The 16777-nt window shown below is 46.6% G+C and overlaps 1 protein-coding gene across 1 annotated transcript; it reads left to right on the top strand.

Moving 5' to 3' along the window:
- The first annotated feature begins 1627 nt into the window (after positions 1-1627).
- On the top strand, positions 1628-12051 carry LOC119301940 (wall-associated receptor kinase 1-like). The gene is made up of 6 exons (XM_037578948.1): positions 1628-2597; positions 5816-6012; positions 6113-6239; positions 10195-10634; positions 10770-10886; positions 11854-12051. The coding sequence occupies exons 1-6, from the start codon at positions 1628-1630 to the stop codon at positions 11971-11973; spliced, it is 1971 nt and encodes a 656-aa protein (XP_037434845.1). The 3' UTR covers positions 11974-12051.
- The last annotated feature ends 4726 nt before the right edge of the window (positions 12052-16777 follow it).

Here is a 16777-nt window from a genome sequence, read left to right as displayed (position 1 = left end):
CGCGCGTGCGGAAAGCTCGCCCGATCGATCCAGCTGATCGATCGCCGCACGTCCCTGCCGCTGCAACGCGCACGCGAGTCTTCCACTTGTCCGACGTCTGCTGCAACTCACTGATTCCGCTGCCGATTGCCTTAACTGCCGAGACGCTTTTCATGCCACCGTATTGCTCCTTCTCGATCTGGTCTGATCGCAAACCATCTGACGGCTTTCGCAAAAGAATTCCCAATCGATCATCCTTGCCATCGATATTGATTTCTTCGCATACCATCTTTGCGCGATCCGACGACGATCTATCCTCTGAATCAACAATGCAGCAACCTCCCGACAACCTAGCTCTTATACCACTTGTTAGAATAAATTTAAGGCATACAGTTGATCATCCGAGGACCAAGCAATCACACAAACACGACATCGAGATTTGTTAACGAGGTTCATCGATATGGCTACATCCCTGGGGCCTGACTACGGGCGCTCCTTCCCATGACATCGTCACAATACCGCACACCGGCCACCCGGGTGCCGGCACACGTCGCTGGCTCCCCCTTGCGCGCCTGTGCTATTATGTTGGCATAGGTCACATCGTGTGTCTACCCCCGCTATATAAGAGATGCCTAGGATACAAGTGTCCTATTAGGACAAGACTCCGCATCCTATGTAAACACAATACAACTCATAGTCCAACTGTAACCTACCGTGTACACAATATTCGACACTCTTGCCTCTCACCCTTGTCCATCGGTTCACCCTGGTAGGTTTCTTGAATCGGAGATAGAAGAAATTTTACCTCTGTTCTTGCATCTCTCTTATCCAAAGTCCAAACTCCACTCTACCTGGGAACGAAATTGCAGCTATACTTAGGCGGTATATTACTATATTACAGGTAGAATAAATTTGCAGATCTTCCTAGCTACAAAATTCAAAATAATCATGTTTTTACGCATTTTATATGAAAATGAATCATGCTATAGTACAGGTAGAATAAATTTGCAGATCTTCCTAGCTACAAAATTGAAAATAATCATGAGACAGGATTTTCAGCACCCGGGTCCCCCTACACCCTCTATGAACAGTAAGTTCAAAAAAAACTGAAACTTTGGGACATCAAACTTGATCAAAATTTTGATGATCTTGCAAAGTTGTAGCTAAAAATAACATTCGAGGAGCCCTCACCTAAAAAAACAAAATCATTGTTCAAAGTTTATGTGCATTTTTTAGCAGTGATTTTTTTATGAGGGCTCCACGAAGCTTATTTCTTGCTGAAACTTTGCAAGAACATCAAATCATTGATCATCTTTGATCCCTGAAAGTTTCAGATTTCTTTTGATGTTTTTTTTTCTAATTTTTACGAATTTACTGTTCATGAGGGTGTATGGGCACCCGGAAGCTGTTATACCTTTCTCAATAATCATGTTTTACGTTTTTTATATGAAAATGAATCACGTACACGTACTGGGAAGAAAAAGCCGTTTTGTAATGCCATGGATAGCCACGTCTTTAGTTACATAGGTAAATTCCTTCTCACAATAAGTAATGACAGATTTTAATCTTAAGCTATTAGTTGGCATCGTGTTGCAGGCAAACTGCCGCTTCCTGTTCTGCAAATCTTGTCTTCATATGCTGCTGGCACATGGATTACCAAGGAAACAATCTTAATGATTTCTTTCAAACTAATGGGCATTTGGTACTTAAAAGTGTGGACAACAACTATAAACTGCGATCCTTCACTGAAAAGGAGATAAAGCACATTACGAAAAGATATAGCACTTTGCTTGGTAGTGGCTCGTTCGGTGATGTCTACAAAGGAAGATTAGATGATCAACGCCCAGTCGCAGTAAAGAGATACAAAAATGGAACCAATAAAGAGGAGTTCGCCAAGGAGGTGATAGTGCACTCCCAGATAAACCACAAGAATGTTGTCAAATTGTTAGGATGCTGCACAGAGGAAAATGCTCTTATGATTGTTATGGAGTTTATCTGTAATGGAAACCTCTACAACATCCTTCACTGTGGCAATGCTGATGGTCCTATCCCTTTTCATTTGCACAAACGTTTGGACATCGCCATTGAGTCAGCTGAAGCGCTATCATGTATGCATTCAATGTACAGTCCTGTCCTTCATGGTGACATTAAACCTGCCAATATACTGTTGGATGGAAAGTACTTGCCAAAGCTATCTGATTTTGGAATAGCAAGATTGCTTTCTACTGACGAGGCCCAGCGTACCAAAACTGTTATTGGTTGCATAGGTTATGTGGACCCTTTGTTTTGTCAGAGTGGGATTCTCACTACAAAGAGTGATGTATACAGTTTTGGAGTTGTTCTGTTGGAAATGATCACCCGAAAGAAAGCGACGGACGGGGCTACTAGTCTTACTCAATGTTTCTCTGAGGCCCTGCGTAGAGGGAAGAAGGTGAGACAACTGTTTGATGTGGAAATTGCCAATGACAAGAACATTAAGTTGATCGAAGATATTGCAAAGCTAGCAGCTACATGCTTGAGACTGGATGATAAAATGCGTCCGACAATTGTTGAGGTAGCAGATAGACTTAGGAGGATTAGAAAAGCTCTCCCGCAGCGCAAGAGTGAAAGCTCTACAGGTAATTAAGAATGTACACTGCTATACTTCAAAGTTTACATGGCTTTTTGCTTAGCTACTGATGTCAGACGTGGATAGCAACACGGTATATGCAGTAGGGTGGGATGCGAAATAAACAAACCTTAGCTTCTTCTTTTTTAACACTTTATGTGTAGGATTACACACAAGTAATTTCAGTACTTGTTTGGGTGAAAGGCAAAATACACAAACTTTATTTTCTTCTTTTACGCACTTAAGTAATTAAATACATGATTATAGATAATTGAAGAAATTCTCCTTTTCCTGTTAGCATGGCCATTTAACGAAATTCTTTTTCTTTCAACTATGTTTGGTCTCTAGTCTCCTTTGTTGTTTCTGTATGTATTGAGTTTTTTTAGACTAAAGTGTATGGAATGTTTTAGAATCTCAGTTTGAGTACATACGTAGAGTTTTAAGGCACCTTGTGCATTTACTTCTCTTTTTAAGTATAATAGTTGACTCATCAACATGAATATTATCCATATTTAGGTTAAAGATGCACCATGTTTGCCAAAATAAAAATGCTGGTTCAGAAGGGTACATGCCACCCTAGTTTTCATTCCCATTCCTTGTGTGCTACCAGGGTTCATGTCCATGCCAATCACATAAAACACAATTAAGTCTAACCGTGTCTCACAAATCACAAGTAATGAAACTGTTAGAATAAATCTGAGGCATTACCGTCGATCATCCGAGGATCAAGCAATCACACGAGGCACGACACTGAGATTTGTTAACGAGGTTCACCGATATGGCTACATCCTTGGGGCCTGACTACGGGCGCTCCTCCCCGTGACACCGTCACAATACCGCACACCGGCCACCCGGACGCCGGTACACACCGCCGGCTTCTCCTTGCGCGCCTGTGCTATTATGTTAGCATAGGTTACATCGTCTGTCTAGCCCCACTATGTATGAGAGGCCTAGGATACAAGTGTCCTACTAGGACACGACTCCATATCCTATCTAAACACAATACAACTACAAGTCCAACTGTAACCTACCTTGTACGTAATATTCGATATAAGTCTAACAAACTCCACCTTGACGAATATTCTACACCACCCTGAATTTGTCAATGCGTCAAACTTCCATGTACATTGGACTTGAGCTTATCCCATGAGAACTGCTGCTACTCCAAAGACTCCATATGACTCCACCTGCAACTTGTAATCCCTTTTTTTCTTGACCACAGTCAACGCTCGAGCAAAATTAAGTTTCTTGTTACTCTAGTTTGTGCTTCCAACTTCCAGAGTAACCGTCCAACGCCATCACACACTGATCATTGACCTGCGTGAAAGTGAACAACTCACATATTGGGTGTCACACATAAGAGTTGTCTGAACTCAACATCACCGCTCCTTTCTTGACCGCCTGTCTGAAACATGAAGAAATTTCACTGTTGCTTGTAGTCATCCCGAGTCAAATTTGCAGTTGTCTCACCACATGTATGACCACCAGAGCCCTGGTCCGTCTCCATGCCCCCATGCATACCGCACGCCTCGCCGCTATTACCGCGTCGAGCCTCCGCTGTCCCGGTCGAGTCTCAAGGGTCGCGAAACCACACCACTCAACCCCCACTGCAGAGTACCACCGATCATCACCGACCGATGACGAGTTTCGCGCTTCCATCAGACCACTGGGCTCCAGTCCAAACTACGTGTCACTCGCTTTTCCCGCCTGCTGAATAGGCTTCGGCCCCGTCGACTTACGCCGTAGTCCCTCAATCCAGCTCCACCTTCAACATGACTCCATGGTAGATGATCAATCCACCCCTGCGCCTCATCGACTTCAAGTTCCGTGTATACACCACCTTGAATCAATCCCGTGCCATAGTCTTGTCGAAGCCACACAAGCACTTAGGCCTGTGCCACGTGTTCCCACGCCTAGAAGTCGGTCACCATCAGCATCACACTCCTATGTCGTCATCGCCGATCCCACCACCGTCTTCTGTACCAACTGACTTACGTCGATCCCGTCAGACTGCCTAGTCCGACCCAGCCGAACTCGTTCTACTGCAACCATGTTTCACCCTGCATCGTGTCATCCAACACATACCATGCATTACTCGACGCCCTGTTAAACATGATCTTCACAACGCGCTTGTCCGCGCGCCTCCGTTACCTGTCCACATGTTCCAAGCCTTCTTAACAAACCGATCAAGAATAAACTACCATGCAACCTGCATAATTTTTCTTGTCTCTATTTGTTGTCGTAGCTTCTCCGTGCACCTTGGCAGAAAAAGATCAAATCCAAAACTGCCCACGTACACACACATGACTTTGGCACCTTTTTTTCTCAAACAAATCTCACGTCATAGCTTCCGTGCTGGTTGTGTCGCATGTATCAGCAGCACCTCGCACATTAGACCCCACCAGGCCTTGCCCAAAGCCTCCACCACCTCGTGGCTGCACAAGGGCCTTGCCCATCAAGCACGCAACAGCTAGCCCCACCTGGGCCAGCCTGCCACGCCCTAGGCTGCCCACGAGCCTCCTCGGCTTCGGCTCCCTGTGACTTGGTCCCCGCGGCTTCGATCGAGCCGCTGCCTACACGTCCGTCTCGCCGAAACCAGATCGATCTGGTATTGATCCGATCGACAAGAACTCCAACGCACTCGCCTGACGTCGCCTGCCTTCAGATTGCTTTCCACCAAGTTGACTATCCTGATCGACTTTTCGCCTCACGCCGCTTCACGACTTCCCGGCGACCATGATCACAATATCAACCTTGTTTCCTCTAGATCAACAACACCCTTCGAACAATCTAGCTCATGATACCACTTGTTAGAATAAATCTGAGACATACCGTCGATCATCCAAGTACCAAGCAATCACACGAGGCACGACACTGAGATTTGTTAACGAGGTTCATCGATATGACTACATCCCCGGGGCCTGACTACGGGCGCTCCTCCCCGTGACACCGTCACAATACCGCACACCGGCCACCCGGGCGCCGGCTCCTCCTTGCGCGCCTGTGCTATTATGTTGGCATATGTTACATCGTGTTTTTAACCTCAGTATGTATGAGAGGCCTAGGATACAAGTGTCCTACTAGGACACGACTCCATATCCTATTTAAACACAATACAACTACAAATCCAACTGTAACCTACCTTATACACAATATTCGACACAAGTCTAACAGAAACTTTACCTCATTATATGAGACTGTTGTTTATTTATGTCTTCCCCAATGCAGGCATCAACAATGGGCTCATAAGAAGAGGAAAGGCAGAGGATGTACCAACTATTTCCCTTGATGAAATGAAGAAAATAACAAGAAACTTCAGTAATGGTGCTTTAATAGGAGAGAGCTCACAAGGCAGAGTTTTCTTCAAAGTGTTAAAATATGGACCGGAATATGCATTCAAGTCTTCTCAAGAAATTGATTTGAAGGTTATGGTTCCGAGCCTTGCCTTTTCACCATTTCAACTAACGCTCTATATTTACTAGCACAACAAGGTCTTGCCTTCTAATAGGTACATTTCTGTGGCAGATTGAAGCGATTTCAAGACTGAAACACGAGAACGTTGTCCAACTTCTCGGGTATTGGGTCGAAGGAGACAAATATGTTCTTGCTTACGAGTATGCATCGGGGGGCACTTTGCATGATATTCTTCACAGCGAGGGTGAGGAACTATAAAATTTTACTTTTGTATAGAAACATGAATATGCTGCATGCCTTCTTTTATTGAACGGGGAAATAGTTTGACAATTCAATGTTAGCCATGTGACATACGAGGAACAGAGCAACACTCAAATGAACTCACCCTCTAAAAAAACCTTTAATTTTCAGAAACTTAGTTTAGTGCGTGTTATGTGAGGCAGGGGACATGTTATGTTAACATCGCCCTGCTTTGAATATGGTCCACAATAAAAGCCAAAATTTCTCCAATACTCTTCTGGTTTATCGTCATAGGTAAACAGGCACTACATGAATCAACGAATATGCCAACGGCTAATGATATGCCAATGGGGCCCGTGGGTCAGAGGCGGAGGATGAAAAAACTTAAGATGTGGCGAACATTTAAGTAAAAAGTTTCATGTGAATCCTCGGAAGAATAACCAAATATAGGAAAAATAATAAAATCATTAAGCCAGCCACCAGACATCTTGTTGCATAACTCGGTCTTGATGATTTTCAAGAAGTTGACTATGAAAAGGTGTTTGCACTTGTTGCTCGACTCGAGACGGCGAGGCTGGTCCAGCTATGCAGCACAAGAGGATTGAAAGGTTTTTATATGAATGTTCAATCTGCTTTTCTCAAAAATGATCCCATAAAAGAAGTGTACAGGCAACAACTTCTTGGCTACGAGAAAAAAAGGCAAAGAAGAGAAAATTTGCAAGCTCAACGAGGCACTATATATAAGGGCTAGCGACCAAGAGCTTGGAACAAAGTTAGACCAAAGTTTGACCTGTCTCGGTTTCAAGAGGTATTCCTTCGAGCACGCAGTCTATACAAGAAAATTGAAAAGTTCAACCTGGTAGTTGAAGTGTATGTTAGGGCATCTCCAGCCGCGCCCCCAACAGGCCCTTCCCAGGCGATTTTGTCGCGCCGGCGCCAAAAAAAGGTCCCAGTCGCGCCCCCAGAAGCCCGTTTTTCGCCGGCTCGGGCCAAAACTGGTGCCGGCGGACCCAGGCCGAACCCGGCGCCCTGGGGGGTGCTTGGGGAGCCGGCACAAGGAAAAAGGCGCGTGGGCCCGCCCTGGAAGCGACCCGAGGGCCTTTTCCCGCCGTTTCTTGACGCTTTTCCCTCGCATCTCTCCCGCTCGCTCGCCTTCCTCCCGCCATTCTCTCCCTTTCTCCCGCCAAACCCTCTCCCGCTCGCCGCGAAGAAGCACGCCATGCCGCCGAAGAAGTACGCCATGCCGCGCGCGGCGGCAACCGCGACTGACGCCATGCCGCCGAAGAAGCAGAGGAAGCCGAGGGCGCCACCATCGAAGCCACCGGGCCTGTCGAACGCCGAGTGGAGGGTGGAAGTTCAGCGGCGCGAAGCAGTCACCGCCGACAAGTGGAACAGGGCCATAGCCAAGAAGGCCCGCGACAACGCGGCGCGCGCGGCGGTGTCTTCCTCATCGGCCGACCAGGCGGGGATGAATGCACCCATCGTCAGCCACGCCCAGTACGCGCCCTGGGGACAGCAAGGCGCCGGATCTCCATGGGGTTCATCGTCGCCCGGCTACGCCGACGGCAACGCGCACGGTGGGTTCAACCCAAACGTGACCTTCCCTCATGGTCACCTCGCTACGCGCACACCCTCGCCCGCCTTCGTCGACGTGCAGTACCCTCCATACAACTACTCGCCGCCCGCCGCCTATGCGTCCACACCGACGCCCCATCTCTACCGCGGACCGCTACCCTTCTCGCACCTCGGCGACGCCGACGACACGGGAGACGACATGGAAGACATCATCGCGACAGGATCGACCGCGGCCGCCGCGTCTCCCGGGTTCGCCACCCAGGACGAGGTAGTGGACCTCAGCGGCGACATGGAGGCCGAGCTCGGCTACGTCTACGGCGACGACGCGCAGGGACCCGAGGAGGAGGAGGAGGACGAGGAGGAGGAGGAGGAGGAGGAGCCGGCTCCTGTTCCGACGAAGGGGCGCCAGAAGAAGAAGAAGCGGGCGGCTAGGTCAGGCGAATCGCGCATCAAGTGGGCGTCCAAGGAGGAGGAATGCCTCGCCGAAGCATGGAAAGTCGTCTGCCTCAACCCGACCACCGGCGCGAACCAGAGCTTGGACACGTACTGGGACCGCATCAAGGCCGAGTTCGACGAGCGGAAGCTCGTCGACCCCTACTTCAAAGGCGTCTACATGCAGCGCGGCTCCAAGGCGATGGCGAACCATTGGGGGCGTATCCAGTTGGCGTGCAACAAATGGCATGGAATCGTCGAGGAGGTCGCGGCTCGCCCGGAGAGCGGCGCCAGCGTTGAGCATCAGGTACGCACGCCGTTCACCCGCATATCTTCGTCCCCTACGCCCGCCGCCCGCCAACTGTTCGTCCCTCCGCGCAGCTGCTGCGTATGTTCGCCATGTATCGGGGCGACAACCAAGACGCCGACTTCAAGCACCTCCACGTCTACAAGCGCATTGACAAGTACGAGAAGTGGGCGGAAGTTCGATGTGCCCTCGACAAGGCCAAGGAGACATACAAGCCGGACGTGACGACTCCGGGCGCGTCAGAGGGGCGGCCGGACGGCCACAAATTGGCAAAGAAGGGGAAAAGCGCCGACGCGGCAACCGCGCAAGTGCAGGAGTCCATCGAGCATTGCCTCGCCGACGCCCAGGCCCGGGCCGTCCTACGCGAAGAGAAGACCGAGGCGCGGTGGTCGTCGCTAATGAAGAACAACGCCATCAAGCTCGACCTGCTCCGGATGAACGTCGCCGCGAAGAAGAGGAACACCGACATGGCTTTTCTGATGAGCGGGGCGGACATGCTCCAGAGCAACGACGAGAAGCTCAAGGCGTGGTACCTGGTGCAGCGCGGCCTCATCCTGAACGAGCTGCCGACGCCGCCGACGCCGCCGCCGACGCCGACGCCGCCCACGACGCCGCCGACGCCCACGACCACACGGACGCCAAGCCCGAACGACGCCTCTACATCGCCGCCCAGCAGTGCCGAAGCCGCGCCGACGCAGCCCAGCACCGAAGCAGCTCCGACACCGACGAGCCCGCGCACGCCGACTCCGCCAACGCCTGGAGCCGACCCCGCCGACTCCGCCAACGCCTGGAGCCGACCCCGCCGAGTGAATCGTTGCGCATGCGAACTTGCGGCGGCGGCGCTCTATTTTTTGTAACGCCAGACTACGTCCGATCGCCGGATTTGCTGCGTCTTTTGAGAGCGGGAACGACCAAGTTTAAATTTCCCGCATCCTGGGGCCGGCGCGTGGGGGCGTGACTGGGAGCTAGGTCGCCCCCAGGGGCCGAACTAGCGCCGGCACGCCCCCAGGCCGCTCTATTTAGGCGCCCTGGGAGGCCGAACGGCTGGAGATGCCCTTATCTGGTTATAACCAAAAATAGCATGCTGGTCTATCCATAGTCGCATAGTCGGTAACGCTTTGAGCACGGTAAGTCGGTTATGTACTGTGAGAGAAAATATATCCAAAAAGGTGTGATGAGACCTGGTCTCATATAATTTTTTTCCCAAATTGCATGCGTCATCAAAAAGTTCACCGTTCAGTTTTCTGATCGCAAGTTACGGAAAGCTCTGTCCAGAGAAAACCACCTAGATAACCAATCAGATCGTTGTGCAATGGAAGACACAGTTAGACGTGCATGTGCTAGACAGCACATCAATGAAGCTACCTGCTTGTGTGCTTCCTAGCTTTGCATATACATGTGTTGTGCTTGGCAGCATCAATCAAGCTGCGTGCTTGTGTACTTCCAATCTGGTTGCACATATGTGCCTTGCGCTTGGCTAAGGGTCTAACAAACAATATATGTATAGGTATAAAAAGTTTTTGGCACAGAATCAAGGTGTGGCGGCTGCCACACCTTGCCCACTCGAGTCCTCCGCCAGTGCCCGTCAGCATACATCGAGCTAAGCGGACGACCAGAAGAAAAGAGTTGGCAAATCCAGGCCGTCGGCAAATCGGTGCCAAGTCAGGAACAGTTCTATCATGGATGCAGAGAGTGAAGATTGCCTTAAGTGCAGCAGAAGGGCTTGAGTTCCTCCATCATAAGGCAGAGCCTCAGGTCACCCACGGTAACATCATGTCCAGCAAGATACTTCTCTTTGACAACGATATCGCAAAGGTTGGCGACGTCGGCATATCCAATGTGCTGGTCAGTGATGACATGGATAGCTGTCATAGTTTTAGATGGGACCTTGACACGGATCGTATGAATGATCATTATTATCACCAAGATGATTACCATGTCGATGTATATGCTGCTACTGGACAGTGCAACACAAAGAGTGATGTATACGCCTTCGGGGTTGTGCTGCTGAAACTTTTAACCGGTCGTAAGGCAGTTGATCATACACTACCCCGCGGCAGGCAGAGCCTCGTGACATGGGTATGCACCCTTGGCAAGAAGAACCTATGCAACCATTGTGACGAGAAGCGCTTCATATGGGTATGCCTTGATTTATATGTGTATAATGTCTTGATAAGGTGCATTAGCCAAACTGTTGATGACTTTGATGCACAGGCATACAATTTTATGGAAGACAATGTGTTACCAAAAACAAGTTTTAGTGAAGATAAGGTGCAGCGATGCATGGATCCAAGGCTTGAAGGAGATTACCCTCGCAATGCTGCTACCAAGGTATGTATTTTATCCTGAACTCGACCATGTTTAACCGAGTAAACTGGCGGTGAATCCTAGGCAGTGGAGCCAGGAGATGTCATTCTTGAACAGTTGTAGTCTATTCCACCAAATAAACGATGGGATTTAATCTCCATTGCTATAAGAGTTGATTCAACGTTATAGCCCCAAGTTTGTCAAGGTACCCCCTGTTCCAATCCCGACCATCTTGTACCCCCAAGTTTCAAATTTATTTGCCACCTGTGAAGGGAAGAAGTAGGCAAGTAGCACCCCACACGATCATAGCATTGACCCTCATCATCATGGCTCCTCCCGATCTCATCATGGCCATCGCTTCGCACATTCGCTGCTCTTCCCATGTCAGTCTGGCTATGTGGCAGTGAGTTGGCACGCCACCTCAGCCTAACAACGGGTCTAGGCTATAAGAAGAGTGGGGAATTTCTCCTGGGGGTAAATACTGGTACAAATTTGAAAATTGAGGATAAATCTTCTGGGTACAATGATACACCCATTCGCGTCAAGAGCATCAAGTGAGGCAAAGAAAACTGGCAAGCTATTGCACAAAAAGCTTCCAGGAAGCAACGACAATCAATACATGTAAGATGTTAAGGCCTGACGCAGGAGGCAAAAAAATGACATGAACACTTGTGCAAACAGCTCCAGGAAGCCTATTCATCAGCAACCACTCCAGAACCCCCATCTTGATCAATAGCGTACAATGCAATAAGCCTTGAAAGCAACCATGCCTGCCCTCCTTTGGCTTGAGATTGTCTTTGTGAGTTTCACCAGCCGTGCTGCTCCTTGTTTCATATCCTGCTGCATATGGAAATTAACACGTTATAGTCTTGATTGCATGACAAGCTAGGGGTGAAAAGGCGAACCTTATTTTTGGTATAATCTTTGAGTTCTTGAGCTATGAGGGACCAAGTGACTGCTCTCCTGACTAGTGTTGTCTTTTGGCAAGCAGATGGGTGCGATCGCGGCGCTATGTGTGAATTACAATCCAGATCTCCGACCAAACATGAGCACTGTCGTCAAGGGTCTGAGACAATTGCTACACAGCGAGCCATGTGACTTGGTGGCATGAAATATACACATTGAAGAGGCTTTGATGTCCGTGACATTGTCTCTGGCCGAGCTGCACAAGATCTCGAATTTTGATGGCCCTATTATATGCCTCTCTCTGAAGAACAAAGTACAAATATACATGTTGATCATGTATCCATTTGTTTTGCAGCTGATGGATGCATAATACTATATGTTATGTCACTTTTGGAATGAGGAATGTAGCATATGTTTGCACTGGATTTGGTGAAACATCGACAGATTATCTGCTGTCCGTAGCTATCTGTACGACTAACTGCTTGTTCTGCCATATCGATCCAGCAGGGACTGAAGTTCAGAATCTCTTCAGTTTGTGAGAAGGGGAAATCGTTCTCTCGCGCATGGAGTCCTGAATGAGATACTTTTCTAGAAATACCTGTAACTATTTAAACACGACCATCACAGATTCACATGTATAATGCTTTGGATCAAAGATAAAAAAAAAACACAAAAGCAACTCTGAAAACGAAGAGTTACCGTGAAATCTCTCGGATACATAGCAAACGGATGATCACTCAAAATCTGGGCTCTCCCTTGCCAAAGCCTTAGCATCATCTAGGTGTTAAAATGATTGTAGAACACATTGTGGCATCAGATGGGCCTTAAATTGGCCATGCAACCAAACTGTCTCTTAAATATCTTTCTGAAAAGAAAAGAAAAAAAAGATGCATGGTGCTATTCTGATTTTTTACCTTCATAAAGGGCAGTATATTAATACCAAGCTGATCTCTGCAATGACACTATGTTAATTAAGAGCTAGTCAAGACATATGCATACACCAAATTATTAGAAGAAAAAAAAGGAAAAAGGAAAAGATGGTTGACATAGATGTTTTTTAGGTAATTAAATGATTAGATTGCAATTACACAAAAGATGCAAAGGAGAATTATACTATCTGTGTAGATTCAGATGTTAATTGGCTATGGATGCCATGGAAAACAAGCTGGGTCCGGTAGTTTAAGGTTAATTATTCATTTGTTGCAAGGTTTTGTCACAAAATTAAATGGACTTTCCCCCCTTACGTGTCGGTTGAGATGGTGCATGAGAATCGCCAGAAGCGTCAAATTTGGCATATGCCATATTTGTTCAGTAATTAGTTATCTCTACAATGTGTTTTGCTGGCACATCTTTTTAAACTTATTGCGTTACTTTTTCTACTCGGTTATTTTTTCGGGCGAGGGTTCTGCTCAGTTTTTAACGAAGAAATAAAGAAATGAGTGCACTTGGAAGAACAAAGTTAAAATGGTATCTCGTTTGGGAAAATTTCTAACGAAGGCATCAAAGTATTTCAACAAATTGACATTTCACAGTACAAGGACGCACATGTTGGATAGAAGGATGCATATTTGAGGGGAAAAAAAGAAACCATTGGCAAAAAAGAGTGTGGGAGTTCATGGGAAGAACAATTACATAAAGTTGTGAAGCAGCACGGCTGATGAGTTCATACCAAGAACGATGACATGAACCTGCAAACAACCAAGACAATGCAATACCATCTGAGAAGTCCCCTGGACCTGCGTGCTGTAAATCATACCCCCTGAGTACAAAGAAGGAAAAGAGTAGAGAAAGAGCATCATATTTTTTTTTGGAAAAGGAGGCATACCCCCGGCCTCTGCATCCGAAGAATGCATGCGGCCATCTTTATTAAAAACGAGGTTCAAAACAAAGGTAGTCTTAACTCCATTACAGCTCGCAAGAGGAGCGGAAATAAAAAGGAGCTCTGAAAGCCACAACCGGCATGTGCAAAAGAATAGAACACTAAATGCCTATTCTATGCAGAGATCGCCATCCAAACCGGTTGAATATATCCCGTACTGCCGTCTCCCATTGGATGCACCCAGTAGCCAAAGGCTTCCTGGACTCCATAGGAGTGAGTAAGGACCATGTACGGATCCAGGCAGTATCTCTGAAGATGACCTGCAGGAATGTTAAAGAATGTTGCCTGTTAAAGATCGTATCGTTTCTGCAGTTCCATATAGCCCAAAAAAGCGCACATATTCCAATCCGAATACGAGACACAGTAATCAAATCGATACCAGCTAGCCAGGTCCCAAATAAACCTTCAATGCTAGTTGGTGGATTAATGTTAAAGGCTATATGAATTGATCGCCATAGTAATCTCGCGAGGGGGCACTCTATAAATAAGTGTTTTATTGTCTCATCATGCACACAAAAACAACATCGTGGACTGCCCACCCACCTTCGCCTTATCAAGTTGTCCTTGGTAAGGATCACTTGCTTGTGTACAAACCACATAAAGATTTTAATACGCAAGGGGACCTTCACCTTCCAAATATGTAGGGATCTTGGGATTGGGCTAGAGTTAATGAGATCCATATAAAACGATTTAACCGTGAACACACCGTTGCTTGTTAGTTTCCATATGAAAGAATCAGGTTGATCAGATAATTGAACATCCATTAACCGTCTAACCAAGTGTAGCCAGGAATTCCAACATTCCCCGACTAGAGATCTCCTAAACTGTATATTTAAGGGTACCTCTTGTAAGATATTGGCCACGTAATCTTCTTTACGTTGAACAATATTATATAAGGTAGGGTATTGCAGTGCTAAAGGTTCATCCCCTAGCCACGTATCTTCTCAAAATCTTGTTGTCAGCCCATTGCCGACACAGAATTTGGCCCTTCGAAAGAACAAATCTTTCGTTCTCATGAGTCCCTTCCAGAAAGGAGAATCCGTAGGTCTTGCGGTAACCTGGGCTAAGGTTTTTTAGTGTAAATATTTGTTTCATAGTATCTCAGCCCACATACCATCATGTTCTACTAACAACCGATATAACCATTTACTGATTAAGCATTTATTCTTAGTCTCTAGATTTTCAATGCCCAGACCACCCTGGCCCTTGGGTCTGCAAATGATATCCCACCTAGCCAAACGGTATTTCTTCTTAATATCATCTGACTGCCAAAAGAATCTAGATCGATAGAAACCCAGTCTCTTCCATACCCCCTTAGGTACTTCAAAGAAAGATAACAGGAACATCGGCATACTAGTTAATACTGAATTAATTAGAACTAACCGACCTCCATATGACATTAGCTTGCCCTTCCAGCAGCTAAGTTGTTTTTCAAATTGATATTCGATACATTTCCATTCTTTATTAGTCAGCTTTCGATGATGAATGGGAATGCCCAGATAACTAAAAGGCAAAGATCCCAATTCACATCCAAACAATTGTTTATATGTCTCTTGTTCTTCTTTGGCTTCCAAAATAGAACAATTCGCTCTTATGGAAACTAATTTTTAAACCCGACAATTGTTCAAAAAGACATAGCACTAGTTTCATGTTTCTGGCCTTTGCGAGATCATGTTCCATAAAAATGATAGTATCGTCGGCATACTGTAAGATGGAGACTCCCCCATCAACGAGATGTGGTACTAGGCCACCTACATGACCTTTCTCTTTGTCTCTTCCAATGAGAATGGCTAACAAATCTGCGACTATATTGAATAGGAGCGGAGACATCGAATCCCCTTGTGTCAAACCCTTATGAGTCTGAAAGTAGTGTCCTATATCATCGTTAACCCTAACTCCGACACTACCTTTTTGGACTAGGGAATCCACCTGATTCCTCCACATGTCGTTGAACCCGTTCATGCGCATTGCCCGCTGAAGGAACGACCACTTGACTTTATCATATGCCTTTTCAAAATCTACTTTAAAGATAACCCCATCTAGTTTCTTTGATTGGATTTCATGAAGAGTTCCATGTAGGACAACCACCCCTTCTAGGATATGTCGTCCTGGCATGAAAGCCGTCTGACTTGGTTGCACCACCGAGTGTGCGATCCGTGTCAATCTATTAGTCCACACTTTGGTGAAAATTTTGAAACTCACATTTAAAAGGCATATCGGTCTGAACGGCTCAATGCGAATTGCTTCCACTTTCTTCGTTAATAGCGCAATCATACCAAAGTTAAGGTGGAAAAGCTCAAGCTGCCCATTAAAGAAATCTTGAAACATTGGCATAAGACCATTCTTTATAATATACCAACATTTCTTATAGAACTCTGCAGGGAACCCATCTGGTCCCGATGCTTTATTCGGTTTCATTTTGGCGATAGCATCGAAAACCTCCTTCTCAGTAACCGGTGCAGATAAAATCTCATTTTCATCCGACCGTAGTTGAGGAATATCCTCTATAACCGACTCATCTAGGGTGACCGCGTTAGCTATCGGAGGCCCAAAGAGTTGTTTATAGTAGTTGGAAATATATGCCTTGAGGTTCTCGTGCCCTACAATAGTCCCTTCATCCTGCTCAAGCTGGATTATCTTCTTCTTCCTATGTTTGCCATTTGCAATCATATGGAAAATTTGAGTGTTGTCATCCCCGTGGATGACTTTAAGCACTTAAGCGCGCAAGGCCCATTTCATCTCTTCTTCTCTAAGATGAGTACATAAGCTCTGTTCAGCCTCAGCTTTAGCAGCCTGCTCAGACGCATCAAGCAAAATCGATTCAGCTTTAAGGTCTAAAGCCTCGATCAGTTGTTGGTCGTTCTTTCTCTTGTTGTAAACCCCACTTTCATTTCTGGCCCAACTCCATAGAAATTGTCTGAGATGTCTAATCTTATTTTGCCATCTTTCTAAATGTGATCGGCCTTGAACGGGTTTCGCCCATTCTCCTGCTACAATGTCAAGAAAGTTTTTTTTTCAAACCAACTTAGTTCGAAATAGAAGTTATTTTTGTTCCCAATGTGTGTATCATCCCCTAATCTAAAAGCAAGGGAGTGTGATCAGAGATCGCCCTCTGCATCGCATGAACCGA

The sequence above is a fragment of the Triticum dicoccoides genome, chromosome 1B (assembly GCF_002162155.2).
Source record: "Triticum dicoccoides isolate Atlit2015 ecotype Zavitan chromosome 1B, WEW_v2.0, whole genome shotgun sequence".
Taxonomy (NCBI): domain Eukaryota; kingdom Viridiplantae; phylum Streptophyta; class Magnoliopsida; order Poales; family Poaceae; genus Triticum; species Triticum dicoccoides.
Note: the sequence above shows the minus strand (reverse complement) of the source record. Positions and strands in the feature narration are given on the sequence as shown.